Source organism: Ursus arctos, unplaced genomic scaffold, assembly GCF_023065955.2.
Source record: "Ursus arctos isolate Adak ecotype North America unplaced genomic scaffold, UrsArc2.0 scaffold_34, whole genome shotgun sequence".
NCBI lineage: Eukaryota > Metazoa > Chordata > Mammalia > Carnivora > Ursidae > Ursus > Ursus arctos.
The window spans coordinates 4,620,333-4,644,988 of NW_026623030.1; the positions used below are offsets into that span (position 1 = coordinate 4,620,333).

The 24,656-nt window shown below is 48.4% G+C and overlaps 2 protein-coding genes across 7 annotated transcripts in view; both read right to left on the reverse strand.

Moving 5' to 3' along the window:
- GNB1L (G protein subunit beta 1 like) overlaps window positions 1-23,453 on the reverse strand; it is a 60,006-nt gene extending 36,553 nt beyond the window's left edge. Inside the window, exons 1-2 of one of the 6 annotated variants that reach the window (XM_057305839.1) lie at window positions 23,295-23,453; window positions 22,367-22,462 (exon numbers count right to left, since the gene is read on the reverse strand). The gene's annotated coding sequence lies outside the window, so the exon portion shown is untranslated. Of the gene's footprint in view, window positions 1-19,130; window positions 19,224-20,217; window positions 20,309-22,366; window positions 22,463-22,582; window positions 22,817-23,294 lie in introns of those variants that run through there. The other 5 variants (XM_026486320.4, XM_048221578.2, XM_057305840.1 and 2 more) reach the window with 5 other exon arrangements.
- RTL10 (retrotransposon Gag like 10) lies at window positions 18,068-20,086 on the reverse strand. The gene is given in 6 exon segments (XM_026486326.3): window positions 18,068-19,127; window positions 19,129-19,354; window positions 19,356-19,739; window positions 19,741-19,812; window positions 19,814-19,965; window positions 19,967-20,086. Coding segments are annotated over 6 exon segments (984 nt in total). The 3' UTR covers window positions 18,068-19,097.
- Window positions 23,454-24,656: the final 1,203 nt, after the last annotated feature.

Here is a 24,656-nt window from a genome sequence, read left to right on the forward strand (position 1 = left end):
GCTGGCACCGCCAACAGTAAACAAACTGGCATCACTTATCTCCTGAGCTGATGCCAGAAAACACGGCACCATCCTTGTACATCTGTGCCAACAACTCGCAGAAAACAATCAGACACATCCAGATTACAGGATACTGGACAAGGCAACTAGCTCAGACTTATCAAAAAGGTCAAGATCAAGAGAAAAAACAAGAGCAAAAAGCAGGGTGAGGGTTCTAAACTGAGAGACTAAAGAGGCATCGTGACCAGATCTAACACATGAACCTTGACTGGATCAAAAAGGGGGGGGGGACAACTGGGGAATTTCTGAATATGGACTGTAGATAATATGGAATTACTGTGGGGACCTGGGTGGCTCAGTCAGTTGAGCATCTGACTCTTGATTTCAGCTCAGGTTGAGATCTCGGCATCGGCACGGAGTCTGCTTGGGATTCTCTCTCTCCCTCTCACCTCTGCCCCTCCTCCCACTCATGCTCACTCTCTCTAAATAAAAAATATTTTTTAAAATATGAAATTATTGTTAATTTTCTTGGGCAGGATAATGGTATTTTGCCTAGAAGAATGTCCTTATTCCCAGGCTACAGTGTTTTAGGGGTGAAATGTCATGAATGTCATGATGTCTGCACACTGTTTTCAAATGTTCCAGAAAAAGAAATTTCAACCTCTACATACAGAGAGGCAAAACAAATGTGGCAAAATGCTAACAACTGATGAACATAAGTGAAAGGTATATAAGTATTCACTATGCTATACTTGCAACTTTTCTGTAAGCTTAAAATTGTGAAAGCATTCTAGAGGAGGGGGAGGAAAACAAACCCAGCCTGGACTCACACCCAGAATAAAGAACACACGTATCAATACAACAAGAAAGCAAACACCAAAAAGGAAAATAAACAAAAGACTTGAACAGATATATCACAAGAAATATAAACGGCCAATAAACATATGAAAAGATGTTTAACCTGAGTAATAATCTTGGAAATGCCTGTCAAAACCGCAATGTGATATAATTACACTCCTAGCAAATTAGCAAAAGATTAAACAATCTGTCAAACATTGAGTACAGTGTGGGACAACTTGAACCCTTTACCATGCTAGAGGGAGCATAAATTGAAAAAATCACTTTGGAAAACAATCTGGGACTAGTTCACACACCTTATGATGCAGCAACCCCATTCTTAGATAAACACCCTAAAGAAATCCCCACATGTGTACAAGGGGAGATTTGTATGAAAATATTCATAGCAATATCATGCATGCTAATAAAAACCAGAAACAACTCAAATGGCCATCAACTGTAGGACAGGATAAAATTGGTACATTCATAGAATATTCCACAAAACTGAAAGTGTATAAACTCCAGTCTCACATGGATGAAACCCAAAATCATAATTCTTGTTAAGAGACATTAAGGATGTAAAAAATGAGGCTATAGACACGAAGAAAATATTCATGACACATATATCTGATGAAAGACCATACCCAGAATACTCAGAATAGAAAGTCAATTAAAAAAAAAGGAGGGGGGCACCTGGGTGGTGCAGTCAGTTGTGCGTCTGACTGGTTTCAGCTCAGGTCACAATCTCGGGATCCTGAGATTGACCCCCACGTCGGGCTCTGCGCTCAGCACAGAGTCTACTTGGGACTTCTCTCCCTCTCCCTCACTGCCCCCACCCACTCATGCTCTCTCGTGCTGTCTAAAATAAATAAATAAATCTTGAAAAAAAATGTTAAAGTGATTCCAAAAGGCTAAAACTAGAGATGGACAAAGGTATCTCAGACAAATAGAAACAATAAAAGAGCAGGGGTTAAAATACAGATGTCAACAAAGTTGAATTCTAGCCAAAAAGCATTAGAATTGACAAACGCAGACACTCTGCAATACTGAAAGCTGGAATTCACGATGAATATATGATTGTTTTGAATACTTACGTACTAAATGACAGAAACACCACCTTTATAAAATAGAAACTACAGGAAATGCAAGGAATCACAGAAAAAACTCACCAATAATTGGAGAACATGATATACTACTCCCCTTAGTACACGTCCTACCAAGTGGAAAATAATAAGTAAGGAGATAGAAGATTCCATGGGGTAAATATTATGGATCGACATGGAACTTTACACTCTCAAAACAGAGATTACACCTTCTCCTCAAATGCATGTGAACATGTGTAAAAATTGTATACTGGGTCACAAAGAAAACATCAGTAAGTTCCATAAAGAAGAAATATTATAAATATATGCTATGACCACAGAGCAGTTAAATCAGAAATTAACAAAATAAAAACTAAAATGTCCTCCCAACTAAAAATTTAAAACCATTTATTAAATGACGAATTTTAGGTGAAAGGGGAAGTACTTAATCCATGAATTTTAAAAACGACAATGAAAAACACTCTAAACCAGAATTCATGAGATATATTTAAAGCTTTGACCAGAGGGTAAGTAGAGACCAATACCACTTATGAATATCATACAAAAATAGTAAATAAAATATTAGCAAACAAAATAGAACATCAAATTAAAAGTCATACATGATGACCAACTGGAATTTATCCTTGGAATGCAAGGTCAGTTTTTTTTTTAAAGATTTTATTTTATTATTATTATTTTTAAAGATTTTATTTATTTATTTATTTGACAGAGAGAGAGACAGCGAGAGAGGGAACACAAGCAGGGGGAGTGGGAGAGGGAGAAGCAGGCTTCCCGCTGAGCAGGGAGCCTGATGTGGGGCTCAATCCCAGGACCCTGGGACCACGACCAGAGTGAAGGTAGACACTTAACGACTGAGCCACCCAGGCGCCTCAGATTTTATTTATTTATTTGAGAGAGACAGAGCATGTGTGTGTGAGAAAGAGAGAGCAAGTGAGAGACAGCATGAGGCGGGGAGCAGAGGCAGATGGAGAAGCAGGCTCCCTACTGAGCAGGGAACCCAACACGGGGCTCGATCCTGGGACCCTGGGATCATGACCTGAGCCAAAGGCAGATGCTTAACTGACTGAGCCACCCAGGTGCCCATAAGGTTAGTTTAATTAGGAAATCCATTAATGTCATACACCATGTTAATAAATCTATGGAGAGATCATATAATTTAGATTCATAGATGCTAAAAAAAAAAAAGCCTCTGACAACATTCGATACCCATTTTTTTTTTAGAGAGTAGGGGAGGGATAGAGGGAGACAAAGAAGAGAGAATCTTAAGCAGGCTCCATGCCCAGCATGGGGCCCAACCCTGAGATCATGACCTTAGCTGAAATCAAGAGTTGGACACTTACCGACTGAGCCACCCAGTTGCCTCTCTATACATTTTTTTTTTAAGATTTTATTTATTTATTTGACAGAGAGAGCGAGAGAGCACAAGCCCTTGGGGAGCGGCAGAGGGAGTGGGAGAAGCAGGCTCACTGCTGAGCAGGGAGCCCAACCCAGGGTTCAAACCCAGGACCCTGGTCTCGTGACCGGAGCTGAAGGCAGATGCTTAACTGACTGAACCACCCAGGTGCACCCCTCAATACCCATTTTTTATTAAAACACTTAACCAGGGCGCCTGGGTCTTTATTAAAGCACTTAACCTGGCTCCCTGCTCAATGGGGAGTCTGCTTCTCCCTCTCCCTCTGCCAGCCCCAACTAGTGCTGTCTCTCTCTCACTCTCTCAAAATAAATAAATAAAAGCTTAAACAAAACAAACCCCACCTAACCAAAGAGAAACTGATGGGTTTCTTAAAAATTATTAAAATACACATACACACACCTCCTTCTACAGTCAACACATTACTTTATGAAGAAATATTGGAGGTATATCCTCTAAGATCAAAATACCCAGTATCTATACCATTATTCAACACTGTACTGGAGGTTTAAGCCAATGCAATTAAATAAGAAAAATCAATTAAAGGCATATGACTTGGAAAAGAAAACATTAAATTGTCTTCCAGATGACATGATGATATATATGACAGCCTTAGGTAATTAATAATAAAACAAATTCAAACGTTAAAAAAAATTTAGTATAGTAGCAAGGGAAAAAAACTAACAGAACTTAATAGCTTCCATATGCACAAACAATAAACTGTTAGAGAAAACTCCATTCACAATACCAATTAGAAGATAAAATACCTAAGACATTTTTAAATTTTTGCATGTCAAAAGGGATAAAAATTCTAATATCTTTAGAATATACAGAAATCTTCAAAATTAAGGAAAGTCTAAAGACCAAATAGAAAATGGACAAAAGACATGAATTCACATTCACAAAAACTAAAAATGGCCCTTAAACATATAAAAAGATGCTTAACATGACTCATGGAGAAATGTACATTAAAACCACATTGACAGGCTTCTGAATCTGGCCAGGATGAAATAAGTTCACTATAGCCTCTCTCTCTGCCTGACTGCAACTAAAAACTCTAGACAAAATATAAAAAGCAATTACCTAAAAACTCTGAAAAATGAAAAATAACAGACAGATTTTGGAGGCAAGCAAACCCTTGGAGAAGTGACCTGTATGGGAATTATTTCCCATTTTTATTAGTATGTCTTGGGGTATTGCCTTGGGGTAGGCCCAGCTTGCACAGCTACAAGGCAGCAGTAGCTAAAACTTAGATAGACTAGTTTCTGGACAACTTTACAGAGAAAAAGTCTAAAGAATGTGAGAGGAAATCCCTGATGGCTTGTTTTTCTCTTCTCTCTCAGCACTGCCCCAAGAATGGGCCCTAGACACAGCACTGTGTGGGAGAAGTGACTCTGAGAGAAACCTCTGTCTTTTTGGCCACAGGAATCAAGAGAAGGGGATCTTGCTGGATGGAGTGTGTGTGTGGAGTTGGGGGGAGAATTGCAGAGAGGAAAGAGCTAAAGAAAAAGGTCTCTTAATTCTGTGAATGAACCCATAAAAGTCCCACGCTCACTACTGAATTTCATAAGCCTGGGATAGACCCAAAGGAGCCTCTCAAAAGCTTTGAAAATTGAAAAGAGATTAAAACCATAGCCCACAAAGGGCAAGACAGAACTTGTGTGGCAATTCTAACTGGGTTGACTGCCTGCTAATACAAAACTCAACATTTTCCAGAGGACCCCATGTAATATTCAAACAGGATATGTCTAGGATATAATACAAAATTATTCAACATATCAAGAACCAGAAAATGAGAGCAGTTCTCAAGGGAAAAGTCAACTTACAGATGCCAACCTTGAAACTATTCAGATGTTGGGAATATCAGATAAGGATTCTAAAGCAACTTTTACAGTTATGCTCCATGAGGTAAAGGTAAACATACTTGAAATGAACAGAAGGAACATTCTCAGCAGAGAAACATAAATTAATTTTTTAAAAGGAAATTTCAAAACTGAGTAATACAATATTCAAAACAAAAAATTTCAATAATGGAATGGGAGATGACAAAGGAAAGAGCCAATGAACATAAAGCTTGGTCAACAGAAATTATCTAATAGAAAATCGGAAAGAAAAGAGATTAAAATAAATGAGTAGAACATCAGGGAGTTGTAGAATAACAATAAGAGGTCTGAGATTCATGTAACTGGAGTCTGAGAAGAAGAGAAAGAAATGGAGCAGGAAAACAACTTGAATAAATAATTGCCTGAAATTTCACAAATTTGGGAAGAGACAAAAATTTATACATTTAAGGACTCAATGAACCATAAGCAGGATAAAACCACATTCAAACACATCATTAAACTGCTAAAAAATAATAAAGAAAAAACTCTTGACAGTGATGACACATACATAGGGAAATAATAGTCTGAATTGGTGTGGATTTCTCATCAGAAACCACGAAAGCCAGCAGACAGTGGAATATCTTTAAAGTATAGAAAGAAAAAACTCTATATCCAGTAAATTCTCTTTTGGGAATGAAGGCAAAAATAGATATTCTCAGATGAAGGAAAACTAAGCGAATTTCTTGCCTGCAGATGTGGAATAAAGGAAATACTAAAGGAGGTTCTACAGCTCAAAGATAATGATAATCAGAAGGAAATGTGGAACTTCCAGAAGGCAGAGGAAGAGAAATAGTAAATATCCAGGTAAATATAAAAGACAAATTTTCACCTCTTAAGTGAACATGTATATTGTTAAAACGATAACACCATCTGGTAGGGTTTTCAATATGACAGCTATCACATGAAGGCAGGAGGGTAAGAGGACCTATAGGATTGTAAGGCTTCTATATTTTACTTGAAATGAAAAATAATATTAACCCTAAAAAGACTGTGAAAGATTGAGAACGTACACTGCAATCTCTAGACGAACCATTAAAAACATGTAATACAAAGAGATATAGCCAAAAAGCCAATAGAAAAATTTAAACAGAGTATTTGAAAACATTTAAATAATTCCTAAGAAGACAGGAGAGAGGAGACAGAGGAACCAAAAAATCAGAAGAAAAAGGGAAAGGGAAAGCAACAAAATAGACCAAAATAGAATCATGTAAATGATTACAATAAATACAAATGCTCTCAACATGTCAATTATCAGATCTAACAATTATAACCTATTAAAAAAAAAAAAAGACCCAAATGTAAGTTACCTGGCAGAAACCCACTTTAAATATAAAAACAGATTAAAAGTAAAAAGGTGAAAAAGAATTACTATATATACAATAAAAGAAAGTTGGTTGGAGAAATATATTAATGTCACAGAAAGTAGGCCTCCGAGAAAGGAATATTACCAGGGATAAGAAGGATACAAAATAGGGGCGCCTGGGTGGCACAGCGGTTAAGCGTCTGCCTTCAGCTCAGGGCGTGATCCCGGCGTTCTGGGATCGAGCCCCACATCAGGCTCTTCCGCTATGAGCCTGCTTCTTCCTCTCCCACTCCCCCTGCTTGTGTTCCCTCTCTCGCTGGCTGTCTCTATCTCTGTCGAATAAATAAATAAAATCTTAAAAAAAAAAAAATCTCACGTCTCTTTAAAAAAAAAAAAGGATACAAAATAATAAAAGGTATCCATTCATCAAAAAGACATGAGTCCTATATATGTATTCAGCTAACAACAGAGCTTCAGAATGCGTGAAGGAAAAACGGATGGAACTGAAAGCAGAAATAAACAAATATGTAATTATAGCTAAGACTTAAACTCCTCCTTAGTAATTAGCTGAATAAGTGGCCAAAAAGTCATACAAAATCCTGACTAATACTATCTACCTACTTGACCTCGTTGACATTAAGAGAATACTCTACCCAAGAGAAAAAAACACATTCTTCTCAAATGCACATGGAATATTCATCAAGATAGACCATATCCTGGGTCATAAAACAAAACCGTAAAAAATGAAGAAGAAACAAAAGCATACAAAATATGTTCTCTAACATGATAGAATTAACCTGGAAATTGGTAACAGAAAGGTAACGGGAAAATCTCCAGATATTTGGAAAATGAACAATATACTTTGAAATAATTGGTCAAAGAGGTCCCAAGAGAAATTAGAAAATATTTTGCACTTAATAAAAATGAAAAATGAAATAATCAAAATTTGTAGGATTCAGCTAAAGTGAGCATGGAGGAAAATATATAGCATTAAATGCCTACATTCGAGATAAACCTGGCTGACTCAGTCAGTAGAGCATAAGATTCTTGGATCTCAGGGTCATGAGTTCAAGCCCCATGCTGGGTGGAGATTACTTAAGGAAAAAAAATGCTTACATTAGAAAAAGAAAGATCTCAAATCAATGATGTAGTCTGCACCTTAAGAAACTAGAAAAAGAGGAGCAAAATAAGACCCAAAGCAAGCTAAAGGAGGGAAATGATAAGGATAGAGCAGAAACAAATGAAATAGAGAATAGTAAAGCAATAAAGTCAATAAAATCAGAGATCAATTCTTTAGAGAGATTCATAAAATTGACAAATCTCTATCTAGCCAGATAACTACAAAAAAGGGAGAAGAAACACACTATCCTCACGAAAAAAGGATTAGCACTCGAGACACAACAAACATTAAGGAAATCCTATGAACAACTCAATGGACATAAGCTTGACAATTTAGATGAGATGGGACTGAAGGCCACGAATGGCTAAAAAAAAAAAAAAAAAAAAAAAAGGAACAAAACCTGACAAAACCAAGTGCTGATGGGAAAGGTGGAGCACAGAATTCTCATACATTGTTCATAAGAATGCAAAATGGTACAAAGCATTCTGGAAAATGGGTGTGTAGTTTCTTACAGAATTAAATATACATGTATCATATTGCCTGGCAAACCTAACCCTAGATATTTATTCTAGAGAAATGAAAATTGATGTGCAATTTTGTACATGAATGTGTACAGTAGTTCTGTTCACATTGCCCCAAATGACCATCCATAGGTGAATGGAATACTCATTTTTTTTTCAAAGATTTTTTTATTTATTTGACAGAGATAGAGACAGCCCGCGAGAGAGGGAACACAAGCAGGGGGAGTGGGAGAGGAAGAAGCAGGCTCATAGCGGAGGAGCCTGACGTGGGGCTCGATCCCATAATGCCGGGATCACGCCCTGAGCCGAAGGCAGACGCTTAACCGCTGTGCCACCCAGGCGCCCGGAATGGAATACTCTGGAGCAATAATAAGGAACAAACTATTGAAAAACGCAACAACATGGATGGATCTCCAGAGAATTACGGTGAGTGAAAGGTTACATACAGTATGAGCCTAGTTATATGGCGTTCCGGCCCAACCAGGTAGAGAGCACAGGTGGGCAGTGGCTAGGGGCCAGGGGCAGGGGAGAGGCTGACTACCGAGGGGGAGCAGGAGGAAAGTTCTGAGGTAATGGATCAGTTTCTGCGTTGGGATTGTGGTGGTGCTGCTGTGGGCAGGTGTTAAGACTCAATCTAAGTACATTTCATAGTAATGATCATATTAATAACAGATACTCATGAGTTCATACTGATAAAATAAAATGATTGAAGAAATAAATAAATGGGGGAGAGACAAATCTTGCATGCAGGAAAATTCCAAAAAATCTGTGTAGCTACAACGCCCTCAAGGATGTGGAGTAGAACTTCCACCCCTCATGAGGGGCTGCCCATACTGATTTCCTTCCTAAGAGGACAGTCTGGAAAGGGAGAGAAAAGACTAACTTTACAGAGAGGAAACCTGACAACCACTACCTCAGCCAGGTGACCAAGGCCGACATCAACAGTAATGTCATTTTGACAGCATGTACCATTAATATGTGATGAGATGGTGCTTTATCTTTGAGGTCTGGCTCCCGGAAACCCACAGCCCCAGTCTGATCATGAGACAAACACGTTACATATCCTAGCTGAGGAACATTCTACAAAAGACCTGACGGGTACCCCATAAAACTGTCAAGGCTATAAAAATAGGGAGAGTCTAAGAAACTGTCACAGAGGAGACCAGAGGAGACCAAGGACATCTGACAACTAAATGTAATGTGATCCCCTGGATGGCATCCTGGGACAGCTTTTCCCATTTAAAATAATTCACCATCCTATTTTTGCCCTCATAGAAATAGATTTAAAGTCATCCATAGTGCCCCTAATACGAGGGAGTGAGTATTCAGCTAAACAAATTAGCTGATGACTTTTACCATCATCATCATCACCACCATGGTTTCTTCCACTCCACCATGGTTACTTCCAGAAGCAAAGCAGCATGCCGGGGAAAGGAAGAATGCTGATCTCACAAGACTGTTCACCAGCCAGACCAACTCATTCTCTCCTTGAAGTACACAGCCATCCCAGCGGGAAGCCTCTGAATTGGCTGGTCCTCCAGGCTGGCAGGAACAGAGACCTACTCACTTTGTGATTCCGAGGCTACAGCTGGAACCAGAAAGATGGTCTCTGGACAGGCCCGTCCTCAACACTGTTTCATCACCCTCCTGCCTTCCTGATCAGGACAGACTACAGCAAGAGGCCCAGACTGGCCCTTCGAAGCCACATCACAGACATAGCGACCTGGGCGGTCCAGGGCAGGTCACTGGGAAACTTTCTGGGGCTGCTGCTTCCCACCAGGGGAATGGAGGTCTGACCACTGCCCTCTATGGTCTTTGAAATGCAGGGAGTCCCAGGGGAGTCAGCAGGTGCACATACAGGCATCAGAAACGAGCCTACAACTTAGGACAACCCCTTTCCAAGTCGTCACCCTGTCACTGGGGCTCCTGGGGGTTAGTGTCCCATCCACAGCATTGGCTCACTACTCAAGCCAGGGGTGGGGGCAGCCCAGTGAGTGATGCCCAGGCCCCAGAGGGGTGGTCCTGCAATAAATAAGGCCAAGGGCACAGCCCCTTCCAGAGAGCCCAGACTACGGGTGCCTGGGTGGCTCAGTCGGTTAAGAGTCTGACTCTTGATCTCAGCTCAGGTCATGATCTCGGGGTTGTGAGATCGAGCTCTGACCTGGGCATGGAGCCCGCTTGAGATTCTCTCTGCCCCTCCCCGCCTAAAAAACAAAACAAAACAATACAAAACCAGAGAGCCTAGATCTGCCCACAACAGCTTTAGAAAGCATGTGCAGATGAGACAAGGGAAGGAACAAGCCTGCTGGAGTAGTAAGATCCCTATCCCGTTACCTGCAGCTCACCGCCACAAAGAACTGGACACATTCCCTGGGCCAAGGAAAGCATGCTGCACCTCCCTGCTCAGGCCCCGTGGGCTGCCAGGCACAGGCCCAGCCTAGGAGGGACCAGGGCGGGTCAGGCCAGTCCCGGCACCAGCCTGTGCCCATAGCACCCCTCCCCGGCCCCGAGCCAGGGAGGCAGGTTTGCCGGGGGTAACTCAAACTTCACAAAGAATCCATTCCTGGAATGGGGCTCCGTTTGGCGATTCGGAGTCAAAGGCGCACTTCATAGCTCCTTTCCAAACCCCGTGCATTGTCAGGGCCCTTTCCCCTTTGAAGCCTCGGTGAGTGATTGAAGCGTCTACTTTCTGAGGGGCAGATAGCACTGGGCCGGTAATCTGACTCTAAGCCTGGGGATAAAGGTAGTTTGTTTCCTCTCAGCCCGTCTGTCAACACCTCCTCAGTAATTAGCCCTAATTATTACCAAGGGCCAGCCTCCCATTTGGTTATTAAATCAGAAATAGTATCGTGGCCGGGCATCTGTCAACACCCAACTGGCGACCTTGGATTCATTGAATCCTCTGTCAGTATCCGTGGCTTCAAAGATGCAGATCCCAGGGAGGGGTTCCGGGGACGCAGTGCGGCCAGCCCCGCCTGGGAGGGAGGGCTGAGGGAGGGAGGATAGTGCTCCCAGCAGCCCTGCGCACAGCAGGCCTCAGAGTCCAGTGGGGAGGTGGGAGCCTGGACCCGCACCCGCCTTCCCCCGCACCCGCCTTCCCCGGCAGCAAGTGCACACCCCAACTGTGGCCATCCCCACCTCTCCCGGTGACGGATGGAACTCTGTGTGTACAGTGCGGGGGTAAGGGGGTGTAAAGAATGCCCCCCAGCAGCCCTTCCCCTGAGGGACGGAATGCCAGCCCCAGGCCTGCCTGCCTCTGGCACAGCGGTGTCCCGGAGCAGCAGGTGATGGTGGCCTGAGGCTCAACAGGTTCCACGCTGGCTGTTTCTTGAGCGTACACGGAAAACAGCCAAGCCCAGCTGCCAGGAGCCCCCTGTGAGCTCCGAGTACAGCCAGGGCCTCTCCCCATGGGCCCGAAAGTCCACAAAGCAGATCTGGGGGACAGCTGTAGAAACACAGGCTTCTGTGGCAGAGTCAAGTGCGGCACTCCTGAAGGCCCTGGGGGACAGACTGACACCACCTCCATCCCCGGCCTGAAGCTTCTTGTTCTGTCCAAGAGCTGCAAATCATTTGCTCCGTAACTTGGAGACCTTCTGCTACTGCAAAGCTCACGCGGTCCTGGCTCCTCTGAGGGGGAAGGTGCCCCGTCCAGGAAGATTCACGACCTTGGCAGGAGTGTCCCAGGTCCCATAGGAGCTCCTTTCCTGCAGTAAACCCAGCAGTGCCCCACACTGTGTCTAGACATTCATCCCGCCAGGTGTGCGAGCACCCCTTCTGGAAGGACTCCACTGTGTTTGGAGGAGAGGCCAATGGAGGCAAAGTTACAGCCACACCCCCTGGGACCTGGCTCCTCTGCAGGGGTCAAGGCCCATGTGGTATGATGGGTGCCGAGGCAGAGGTGAGCACGGCGCTCCCCGCCGCGTGCCTGCTCTCCCCCACCACACCACAACCTGCTGGCTGCTCAGCCAGTGCTCCCACGCCGGCAGGGAGCCGGCGGACAAAGGCACAGTGGTGTCTGACAAACCAGCAGCTGCAGTGTGTGAGGTGTGGCCGTGTGCCCCACGGCCAGCAGGGGCTTCGGAGCTGGGCCACTGAGGCCAGCAGTCGCAGACCTCTGCTTGGGACAGGGGGACAGGCCAATCTTGCTAGACTGAAAGGAAATGCCAGGGCGAGGGGCTGCTGGGCAGCAGAGGCAGGCAGGCTGGGCAGGCGGGGCCGCTCCACAAACAGGCACCTGAAGCTGCGGCTGAGGACGCCCATCACCCCCAGGACCAGGTCCAGGGAGCCTGGCAAGATGGCAGGAAGGAAGCCCAACTCGGGGGCATTTTCAGCCAGCCTGCCTGCACAAACTTACAGGCAGGGGTGGGAAGCCAGCCAGGCCAGCAGCAGTTTTGTCCCCTGGTGAACACACGGAAAAGCTCGTTGTTTTACAGGAAGTGTGACCATTCCCACGCGCCAGTGCCAGCCTCTGGGGCCCACTCCGCCATGAGATCTGGTCCACGGCAGCCAGCTGCCCAGTGCTGATGACAGCACCCAGACGACTCTCACCGTGGGCATGGAATGGGCCAATCTGCATGGGCCTAGGGCCCAGGCAGTTCCTGGGAACTTGATCCCACTTGGAGAGGGGATCTGTAACCATGGTGGTGGTGATACACTTTCTGACAAGGGATCTGTGTTTGCTCCTGCGACAAAGGCTGCCTCAGGCAGGGGAGTCCCCCCACCGATCTAACACACACATTCACAGATGTGCAAATTATGGGCCCACAGATACACCGCACGTTCACAATGGGCTGTTGGGTCTGTGCACACACACATGCACAGCCACTGGCACTAACAGCCACTGGCAGTGCCTTGTGATCGAAGCCTTGGGGGAGGAAAGGATCAGGGACAGTGATGTTAGCCCTGAGGGGCCTGCTGCCTCCAAGCACATGCAAGGCAGAAATTCTCTCCATTACACAGGCAGCAAAGGGAGCCTTGCAAAAGTTCAACAACTTGTGAGGGGTGGAGGGGGACGGAGGGGGACGGGGGCATGGGACATGATGACAGGGACCAGGAGGCATTGTGAAGCGGGTACCTGGAGCGGGGTGGAAACACAGGCGCAGAGCCGCACTGGCCCCGGTTGACCCTCCTGGCCACCACCATCCATGGCTCCCATTTGCACCCTGATTTTCCGGGGGAGGAACACAGGGTCTTGGTGGTGGGAAGGCTGGCTGCCATGCCCTACGGGATAGCACACAGGATCAGGTACCTGGCCATCCCATGCTTCCTGGATTCCCCTACCGGGCAGGCCCTCACAAGCCGCCCATCTCCCCACCTGTGGCCTTCAGAAAACCCTGGCTATGGTGCAGAAGTGTCAAGGTGAACGACATTCTGCACCCAGGACCCCACGGGGCATGAGCTGTGGCACTCCCGGTGCCAGGCGTCCCTGCACCGACCACGAAGCACCTGCACTTCACCAGCTGTACGGCCGAGTGTGGGCCCACTGTCAGCCCAGACCCCGTGCTGCTCAGGCACATAGGTGGAGAGCAGCCCAGGATGTTCCTCTTCACTGCCCGCACTGGCAAGTGGATGAGTGCCCACCACCCACAGGCCCCAGCCCTGGCTGTGCACACCTGAGGCTAGGAGAGAAGGAATGGGCTGCCAAGGGCACCCCGCAGGCCAGGGGCTCCTCCCAGGCTCACCATCAACACCTTTGTAACAGAGATCATGTTGCCCATTTACAAGTGAGGGCACCACAGCCCAAAGAGAAAGTGAGCTCAGGACTTCCTCTGTCTGGCACCGCACACACAGTCCACCAACACGGTGGCCCCAGGATCAGGACTGACCACCGCTGGAGCTGAGCAACGGACAGGCCACGGTCCACTGTACCATCCTCTCCACATCTGTGTTTATGACATGTGTCTTTAAAACTAGCCAAGACAACTTTAAGAACAAAGTGTCAGTGGGGGGGACGGGCAGGTGGGAACATTTCTCTACCAAATAGTGAAGACTGACTATAAAGCTAGATCATTGGTGGAGGACAGCCCAGACCAGAGAGCCAGGCATGCATGAGAAAGACGGCACCATGGACAGGCTGGGGCAGCTGGGCATCTTAACCTGGGGTGGGAAGGTCCACACCCTGTGGGAAAAGGGTCCTCTACTCATTAGGGAAGGATAGGTCACGCTGTGGAAAACACAAGCCCCCAAACTCAGCGGCTCCACACCTCAAAGAGATTCCCACTTCTATTCTACATCTGGTGCAGGGAGCGTGGAGGGGCCCTGGCTGTCGCTGGCTATCTGATGACCACAGCAGAGCCCTCTGCAAGCCATGCCATGAGTCACGAGCCGACTTGAGAGTCAATGTAAAAGGCAAAACATGAAAACTGGGAAATACAGGGTAATGTCTTTGTACCCTCAGGCAGGCAAAGATTTCTGAAATAAGAAAGAGTTCCCAGCATGTTCTGCTGCTGTGGCCTGGAGGGGCTCTGTACCCCACCACTCAGCGATGCTCAAAGGGTGCTCACCATAGCACTGTTGGAAATTGTAAAAATGAAAAACAAGAAATGCATCTTGGGCATTATTATGGGCAAATTGTGTCGTCCCCCCCCCCCCCCAATTCACATGTTGAAGTTCTAACCCCTATCCTCTCAGAATGTGAGTCTATTTGGAGACAGGGCCTCTAAAGAGGAATTAAGGTTAAATGACGTCATATGGGTGGCCCCTAATCCAATAGGACTAGTGTCCTTCTAAGAGGAAATTAGAACGGACAGGCACAGAGAGACAACCATGTGAGGACACAGGGAGAATATGGCCATCCCAAGCCAAGGGGACAGACCACAGGAGAAACAACCCTGCCAGCACCTTGATCTTGGGCTTCCAGCCTCCAGAACTGGGAGAAATACATTCTGCTGTTTAGGCCCCAATGCCTTAGTAAGCTCACAGCCATCTTTTCACAGGTACTGATGCAGGCCTGCCCCCACTCTGGCGACGGCTGCACCGTGTGTGTGTCAGGTTCCCGTTCCCCGTGCTCATGGCCCCACCCCAAGGGGGGATTAGCCACTCATCCCTCAGAACTCAGGTGTAGTCTGGCAGCTGCCTTTGGCCACAGTAACGGAAAAGGAGTGACAAGTATCACTTGTGGTTCACTGTGGTCTTTCCCCCGCCTCTGTGGTTGTGGAGAAATGCATCCAGTGAACTCCTGTCAGGACAGGTCCTCTGCAATGGGCAGGGGGCACCCCAGCTGGTCTGGGACAGGTGAGTAGTGAGACGTGGGAGGTTTCTACCGCAGCACAATCTGGCTCATCCTGATTGATGTGACAGGACAACAGCTCTGTGTACCTCACTCCGTACTACAGGACCTTTGGGCTGCTTCCAGCTTCGCAGTGAGTGCCCACTAGGCACCTGGCAGGGTTCAGGCCCCTGCACAGGCCTTATCTCATTCGATCTTCCCCCCGCCTTATGAGGTCAGGTGACACCAAGGACCATGAGCTTGCAAGTGGAAGCACGATGTGACCAAGTGCGTGTTCTGAAGCCCCACACTGAGGAAGAACGGCCCCTGCACGAAGGCAAATGGCCAGAGTCTGTGTGCTTAGAAGTGTTACGTGGCTGAATTGTAATATTTGATATTCCCACCAACAGTAAGAAAAAGCCTCTCTCTCCATACTTTCAGCAATTCTGGATATCTACAACTTTTAAAGTTCTGGGATCACAGGAAGAAAAAAAATATTCACCCATACTTCCCCGTAGTACTCTTATGGCTTTTTAAATATTGAAATCTTTAATCCATCCGGAGTGGAGCCTGGCACAGAGGGAGGCGGGTATCCAGTTTTACTATTTTCCAGATGGCTAACCAGTTGTTCCAACTCCTTTTACTGAATAATCCATTTCACCCCCATTAATTTGAAACAATACCTTTAGCATGAACTAAATTCCTGCATTTATTTGGCTTTATTTCAAAGTTCTCTATTCCCCTCTGTTCATCCATCCACACCAATTCCAAGTACTTTCATTGCTGCAGCTTTATAAAAAGTTCCATCTCTCATAGGACTGTATGGTGTTAAAATTTTCTGGTGTCAAAATTTTCCTTGGAGACATATACTTTAAAAACCCTTCCATAGTGCCCACTATGTCCTACGTTTAGGAAATAAAATCTCCAGGTTATTTCCAAAGCCAAGTATGGGATGATCCATTTAGGCAGACCCCAGCACATCGGCCAGAATCTGAGCACAGCCAGCAAACCCTGCCAGACTGTCCTGCTCCCAGAAGCAGCCTCTAGCTTCACACCTGTGTGTGAAGAGCCGGGAGTGGCGAATGACCCAGGAGCCTCCTCCCGTCATGCATGTCCAGCATGGCAGGGCCTCCTGTCCTGGTTCTCTGTGTTCCTTCTACCCCCTCAGAACGGAAAAGCAGCTAGGTCGTTGCATGTGCCCAAAGACAGGGCACAGCACTGGCTGCCAATGAGACTGTCACTCTGCAACACCACGTGCACTGCGTCTGCAAGGCCAGGCCTCTCCTGATCCCACCCTCGAGGGCACCCAGCAACTGACAACCTTATCTTTGTCACAAAGGCCCTGCCCTCATTTCTTTTCGTCATGAGAGCCCAACCACAATGGGACCCATTTTCCAAATGAAAACACAGGTCATCTGACCTCTCCACAGATCCTCTTGGGCCTGCCTTGGGCGAGTTGGCCCTCATATGCCAGACTACAAACCAAGCTGGCAGGAGCTGCCTGGGGCCCAAGGGAGATGGCAATGGGGTGGGAGTGGGGGGTCAGAAGGGAAGACGGGAATCTTGAGCTGAAAGGGATTCACTTCAGGTCCACTAAATGTAGATGAGAAAGGTGCCCTGTGCAGAGGCCAGCAAGAGAGGGGATGTCAACTAAGTGACTGGGCCATCACCCCAGAAAGTAACCCCAGGTTCTATTGTCAGAGACATCTTACCAACTCAAAAGATATGGCCAACAATATCAGACCCACTGGCAGGCCAGGGCGTGGGGGTGGGAAACAGTCTGAGCTGGGTCTGAAAAAGGAGGGTCCAGACCTGAGCAATAGCGTGGAGGGGCAGCAGTGCGTCTGGGGCTGGGTTACAATGTGCAGGGATTTTCCACACTTGATCAGAATCGAGGCTGCACAGTGATTTCTTCTGTTAGCTTGCTTGTCTGCTTTTAGGGTTCTATCAGCTTCCCACTTACTTCTAAGACTTGCAACTGTTTTATTTACAAGGCATCTGGGCCTTAAAATAGCTCACGCATAAAACCATCTGAACCTAGAGCCTTTGAAAGTGATAATTACTAAATAAAATAATCCCAACAATGTCTGTTTTACTTAAAAATTTTTACCAGATGTTTCCTTATTTCTAATTTTTCTCTAAAGTAATTAGTTTTAGTAGCAGTTCACATTTCCACTTATTTTTTTCTTCCTACTTTCCAGGATAGTGTTGTTTCCGCAACCGTAAAACTGAAGGGCCTTGACGTTCTTATCTAATTGTCCCTCTGGGTAGGTGCACTGTACCCATCCTGTCTTAAAGTTGGCTTAAGGGAGCTTCTCAGCTCTCATTATTAGAAAACCCATCCTTGTACAGAACAGGTCTTTCTTCATTCCAATCCTCTGGCCCCTGGGCCTCACCGCTCTGGTCTGCTGCCTGTTCCTCACTTCACCTCCAGCTCTAGGAAGTCAGTTCTCAAAACCACACTCTACCTGACAAGCCTCCCCCTCCCACATATTCAGCCTAACTCCTTCCTTCAATCAGACCCTTCAATTCTCAAAGCCCCCACCAGAAATCACACCTCCAAAACCGACCTAGATTAGTCATGGCTAGGGCCTAGCCTGTTCCCAACAGAACCAGCAACAGCGTTCCTGCCAACAAAATAAGAGCTCTGCTCATCAGCAGCCACCACACCACAAGCTGAGCCATGGGTCAACATTATGTTTAATGAGCACCAAATTGTGTACCAGGGACACAAAGCTGATCAAGATGGAGCCCCTGACCTAGAGGCTCACAGTCTACCCAAAGATACAAGTCATTTATAGTGTTAAGGTTTAAGTGTTGAGTCAGCAATGTGTGAGAGCAGGCAGGAAGGCAGGGACTGCTAAAGAGCAGAAAGTGGGAGGCACATGGGCAAAGGCACTGAGACACAAATTCATGCCAACTTCTGAAGAAAACCAGGTATAACCAGAATGTTAATATATGAAAGGGGAAAATGCCTGACACTGAATTGAGACTGGCAAGGAGGCCTGTATCTCACCTTCCTAGCTGGCCAAGGCTGCTGGTAAACCCATCGGGAAGCATCTTTCTCTGCCATCCCACTCATACTAAATGATCAAAGTGGCTGCCTCCTCCACGCAGCTTTAAATTCCAGCCCAGAGGAGACAGGTCACAGGGAGCCAAGATGGGGAAGGAGGACAAAGTAGAGACACCATCCAGGGACAGAACCAAACAGGGGTGACATGGCAGACCTCGTCCAGTCTAGTCAACATTGAGAAAGGGGTCTGGGGAGTGGAGTGGTTATAAAGACATACAAATATCTGATGAGGACTGCTATATGAAACTCTGTCCAACAAGTGGAAATGCAGCTGAGAACCTACAGGGAGGCAGCTTCTGGGCCACTGGGGAAGTCAGGGGATGACAGGCACAGCATACAGCCCAATATTCTGCTAGAACAGGAGGTGGGGTGGTGAGGGGACAAAAGGGCTGTTTGTGCTAAGAGCAGAGCCCAAACAGGTGCACCTCCTGCCCAGCAATAAAACAAGTGGATAAAGCAATATCTGGGAAGGCCACCCTGTCCCGCTGGGGGGCTGTGGGGTTCCTCAGCTATGTAAGCCATTTCATCACAAGGAGCACTGCTGCATTTGCCTAGGCTATGTGCAGAATCCGGGGCTGTGGAGTGGGGAGTGGGAGAAACTGCTAGGTCTCCTGGGACCTCTGAGATGTCCCCCACCCACTATGGGGTACCTAAAGATGCCTTCTGGTCTACCTCTTGTCTCAGAAACCTCCTCCTCTGTCTTCTAGGGTTCTGGGCACCCTGGTGGAACTGGATTTGGTTTCTGGGCAGGCAGGCTAACAGATCCTGAAAGTACAGGGACAGGTGAAGGGGTCACCTCCCCTGGCTGGGACAAGGCTGGCCCCACACGACCAGGATCAGTGCTGCATGCAGAACTAGACAAGGTGTGGGACTCCACAGACTCAGGGCTATTCTCCACTGCTGTTCAGGGGAGTATTTCTGGATGTAGAGTTGGAACTACAAACAGTAGGTGTGGCCACAGCAACTGGGACAGCATCCATGTTGAGTGCCAGGGCCTCTGAGTACCTAGCTAAGTACTGCCTCACCATAGGCAGCTGCAGGGCCACTGGTGGCTGGCTTGAGGCAGGGAGCAAGGTGCTACAGCAATGGTACTCAGTAAAACTGTTCGGGTCTTGAACAACTTCCTTGAGATCCTGGCAGAAGAGCCCATAATCGTCAGGAAGGGGCAGGTCCCCGTCGAGGTAGGGGGCTGCCCATGCCTGGGCTCAGCCCATCAGGTGCTCTAGGATCTTGAAGATGCAGGTGAGGTTGTCCTGATAGTGCTCAAAGCAAAAGGACATATCGGTCCAGAAGCCATGGGGAACCATCAAAGGTGCATGGGTGTGAGACTGGCACCCAGTGGAAGTCCACCTGGGGGCCATGGGCCAGGCATGTGCAGAGCCGGGAGCCCCCTTTCTGTGGGTTTACCGCCGGGAGCACTAATGGCCGTGCTCTTCTGCTCCATGGTTGTGTGCACACACACAGGGTCCCCACAGCAGGGCCACTCAATCCAGGGATCCACAAGGGAGGGCATACGTGACCCCAGGAGAGACCTGGTCCATCTGCTGCCAAGGGTGTACACTGGTGTAATTGGCTGCCGCCTGGATGGGATTACAAAGGCCCTGCCAACGGCCCCAGCCAGGTGGCATGCAGGGAACAGAAGGGAGTTGCCACACCAACTATAAGAGGAAGGAGGAAGAAAGGAGAGATGGCACAGCAGGGAGGGTGGGCATGATACAACAGGACGGAGATGGGCTGAGAAGGGGTGTGGCAAACCCACGCGTTCCAGGCAAGTGCTGAGGGTCAGAGGAGCTGACAGCTGTGGCCTCAGGAGCGCTGAGAAGAGCTGATGGGACTGTCAGACGCAGGCCATCATCCGAGGCAATCTGTCCAAAAACAAGGTGGGGAAGAGCAGGAACTAGGCCCAACCATCTCCACTGTGCAGCAAGAGGAGGCAATAAGCAGGCAAACCCCAGGAACCCAACTAGGAGCTCTGAGTAGAAGGAGGGCGCAAGAGGCAGGCCTGGGAGGTCTGAGAAGGGGGGCAAACGCCACCTGTGATGTTTCATGGGCATGATGGCAGATGCTGTCAGTCCCAGGAGAAGGAAAGGGGGCCAGATCAGAACCCCCAGGGTTTCCTTGGATGGCCTGGCTGGCTGTCAGGGAGTTTCTGGACAACAACAGTAGCAACCTTTTACTGACTACTCTGTGCCAAACACTAACCCCCGATGAAGCTGGTACTCTCATCGAACCAGAGGCACAGTGGTGAGTGAAGTCACTTGTCTGCGGCCACAAAGCACCCACCAGTAAGTGATGGAGGCAGCTGAACCTGGCTTTAAAGACCACAGCTTAACCACCACACATCACCATGCTGGTTATGAACTACCCTTCAATCCACCGAGGAGTCCCCTAGTCACCCCACACACAGACTGTTTTATGAGTAGACCGTGTCACAAGATCCTTTAACATCAAAGCACTAGGAGCTTGGAAGGCCTACCTTTATGCCCAACAGAAGCCCCGGGCCCGCTATTCTCTGTGCCCTCCAGCCTCCTCACCCATGCTTTCCAGACTCACCTCACCACTCAAAGTATAGCCTGCTGGCAACGTCACCAACCCCGAACGCCACCTCCCTGCTTCCCCATTCCTGCCAACAGCCCAGCACCCAAACCCCCACGTTTAATCCCACTTGCTACGTCTTCTTTCGCCACCCCAAAGTCACTCCTGTAAAGGGCCTGGAGAGCAGTGGTCATCAACCCTGAGCAGCCCAGAGAGACCTGAAGTGGAAAAGGAGGCTGCAACCATCACCAGACACAGTTCCCTTCCAACGCCAGGAACCCTCTCAGGCCACCTCCTCAGTCTCTCTGCAAAGGGAGGTCCACTTATAGTCACGGCAGAACACACTCTGCAACCTCTCCACACAGACCTTAACGGTCCATCAACTCATCACGTCGGGGCACCACGGCCTGCACACACCTTTGTGCATAGTTGTCCATGTGTTTCTCTCTCCTATCCCCATCAGAGTGAGTTCCTCCAGGCAGACACAGTTCTGCTGGCCTTTCTACTGAGCACCTCCCAGGTTAGCCTGCAGCACTCGAACCTGCTAGGGCCACCACCACCTACCTTTGGCAGCCAAGCATTCTGAAACCTTTCAGGTACAGCTCTCCCTCTGTGGGGTTCTTCCACCTGAAAGCCCCTCCCATGCTAACGCAGGAAAAGAATATGCTAGAGCCTGCCAGCAGCAGTGGCCCAAGGGGCAGCACACAAATGCAGTTCACTTCTGAGTCCAGTTCCGTTCCTCATTGAGTTCTGAAAACCAGTGACTGCGAACCACACCCCAGCTCCTGCCACCAATCTGAGGTTAAGTGCTAGGCTGCACGCAAAAACCACATCCCATGCCCAGGAGACAGTGCACACTACCCAGGTCTCTGTCCAGGCTTCCTCTCAGTCCCAAACTCCCATCCCCAGTCAGAACCCTAGCTGTCCCCTGCCTGCTCATCGACATGCCTGTGTGCCCTCTGCTGCCTGAGGGAGAAGGCTCCCTTGCTCCAACCAGCCAGCCCTGCTTGAGCCTGAAGTTTCCTAAGCCTGGGTCTCTTAACACTCAGGAGCCTTGGCTACCAGTCTGTTGACCTCTTCTCTCCCCACCCTAACCCGAGGAATTTGGGCCCTTCTCCTGGACTGCACAGCGCTCTACTCAAGGAGCACGTACCGGGACGCACGCGCATTTGCTTCCTCAAAGCCAAAAAGCACCGCGAACGCTGGAGCGTTCTCAGCTCCGAGGAGACCAGGGGCCCCGGGGGTAGAGTAACTTGCCCAAAGCCTCATAGCAAGTGGAGGGCAGACCACTGCACCACCCCTCCCGCAAACGCCATGCAGGAAACCGCCGGGAATGAGCTCACAGGTCCCACTGCAAAAAGAAGCCGACCTACCTGAGGCTGCGCGAAGCGTCTGTGAAGAGGGTCCACGAATCTGCCGCTGGAGACTGCGGACCGGTCTCCCTCCCACGGCGAGAGTCCAAGTGCCACCTAAAAAGTGCAGAACAATATCGACCGCCGTGAGGCGAGGCAGGGTGCGGGGGCGACCTCCGAAGACCGCGGGAACCACCCGAAAATGATTCCAGGATCCCCCCAGCCCGCAGCGCGGACCGAGAAACTGAGGCTCGCCGTTCGGAAAGGCAACTGGGACCCAGTCCGGGGACTCCGACCGCTTCTCTGCGGACTGGAAGTTAGGAAGCGATGCAGGGGCGGGGGACCCAGCCGGCCGCTCGGGCTCCCGCGCCCCACTGACCCTCCGGCCGAAATGAGCGACTCCCGAGCGGACCCGCGCTGCGCGCACAGGCCGAACACGCCGCGCAGCCACGCCCCCTGCGTGCGCGCAGCCGCCCCATAAGTCCCACGCTAGCCTCCCAGCAGGGCCGCGCCTGCGCCCTGAGCCTTGGGGCCTAGGGCCGCGCAGGCGCTCCCAAGTTCTGCCAGCGCGGCGGTGCAGCGCGGGGGGTCATGGGAGCGCGCTCAGTCCCGGAGCGCGCTCAATCTGGCGGCGCGGGAAGTCCCTGGAGTTGTTTGGGCAGCGTTCGCAGGACTGGGGCGTCCAGGGCTGCCAGTGTCTCACAGGCAGACGTGAAACGCGCTGGGACTGAGGAACGGATAGCTGGAGGGAGGGGCCGGTCACCCACCTGGTTCCCCCAGAGACGTTTGAGCCGTTGCCACTGCCCTCCATCAGCTGGGCACTGGGGCGCTTCTGAACGTCAGAAGGGATGCTGGGGACAGAGGGCATCAGGGAGGGTTTGGGCGTAGAGGGGCAGGCAGCGTTCCCATGGAAAGTGTCTCTCACCACCCAATGCCTGGTTCTACATACCTCCGGCCCAGGAGCGAGAGGACAGGGCAGGGCTGGCAGTGAGGACTCCCCACCTGCGTGCCTAGGGGTTGGCAAGCGGGGGCCTGTGGGTTTTCTAGTGAGTGGGTTTGTGTTGCCTACCCTGGTCGAGGCTGGACCGAGAGAGGACAAGGAGGGCAGGCTGCCAAGGCCAAGTTTGCTGCCCGGGAGTGACATGCGCAGTCAGCACCCAGAGACTTGGCAAAAGCAAGTGGAGCATGAGGTTGGGTGCTTCTCGCGTGCACCACCCTATGTCTCCTCTCCCTGTGCTTAAGGTGCCTAGCCAAGAGGTGGGAGAGGCTGCCGGCCCCCCAGCCCAAAGACCAAATGCCCTGTGGGCCAGGGACCTGGATGCAGGCCAGTAGTTTTTAGGGCCATCAGCGTCCGAATTCACTGGAAAAATATGTTTCTCAAGGCGAACACACACGTAAGAAACCAGCTCCCTTTCTTCCCTGGTCTAGTGACTCCTTTCATGAAACCATCTCTGAAATGTTATCTGCATTTACACCCAAACTCACTCTCTTTGATCTTTGAAACGCGAATCAAAGATCACATTGTACCTTTACTTGGGTCTGTGGGGCTTTCAGCCGCCTCCGCCAAAAATAATAAAAGTGGCACCCAGCCAGGAAACACCTCCTTGAAGTGTGAATGAAACTTGTATTTTTCGGTTGTATCTTTCCTAATTGACCTGATAATTTAAACTTCCTGCCTCAAAGGAGAGGGGGAGTTCCCGACAATTTGGCTTACCTCAGGCACTAGGCAGCTCAGGCCAACTCAAGGCCGGTCAGCAGAGAGCAGGCAGTAGGCTTGTGTAAAAAACTAGTCCAAGCCTGCCGGGCTATCAGAAATTACCGTTTTTTATTCAAATCGCTTTCTTTCATTCAGGCCATCTTCTATATAAATATAGTTTTTAATTGTGGTAAAATATATATAACAAAATTTACCCTTTTAAAACCATTTCTAGGTGTACAATTCAGCGGCATTATGTGTATTCACACTGTTGTGCAATCTTCACCAGCACCCATCTCTAGAACTTTTTCATCACCCCCATGTGTACCCATTGTGTACACAGAAACTGTACCCGTTCTAATTCCTCACCACTACCTCTGGTAACCTCTCTTCCACTGTGTCTGTGTTAATTTACTTATCCTGGGTTCCTCATATCTAAGTGGAATCATAAATTATCTGTCATTTCACTTAGAATAATGTTTAAGAGGTTCACGGTGTAGCACCTATCAGAATTTTTGTTCCTTTTTAAGGCTGAATAATATTCAATAATACGTACATACCACATTTTGTTTATCCATTCAGCTGTTGATGGCCACTTGGGTTGCTTCCATCTTT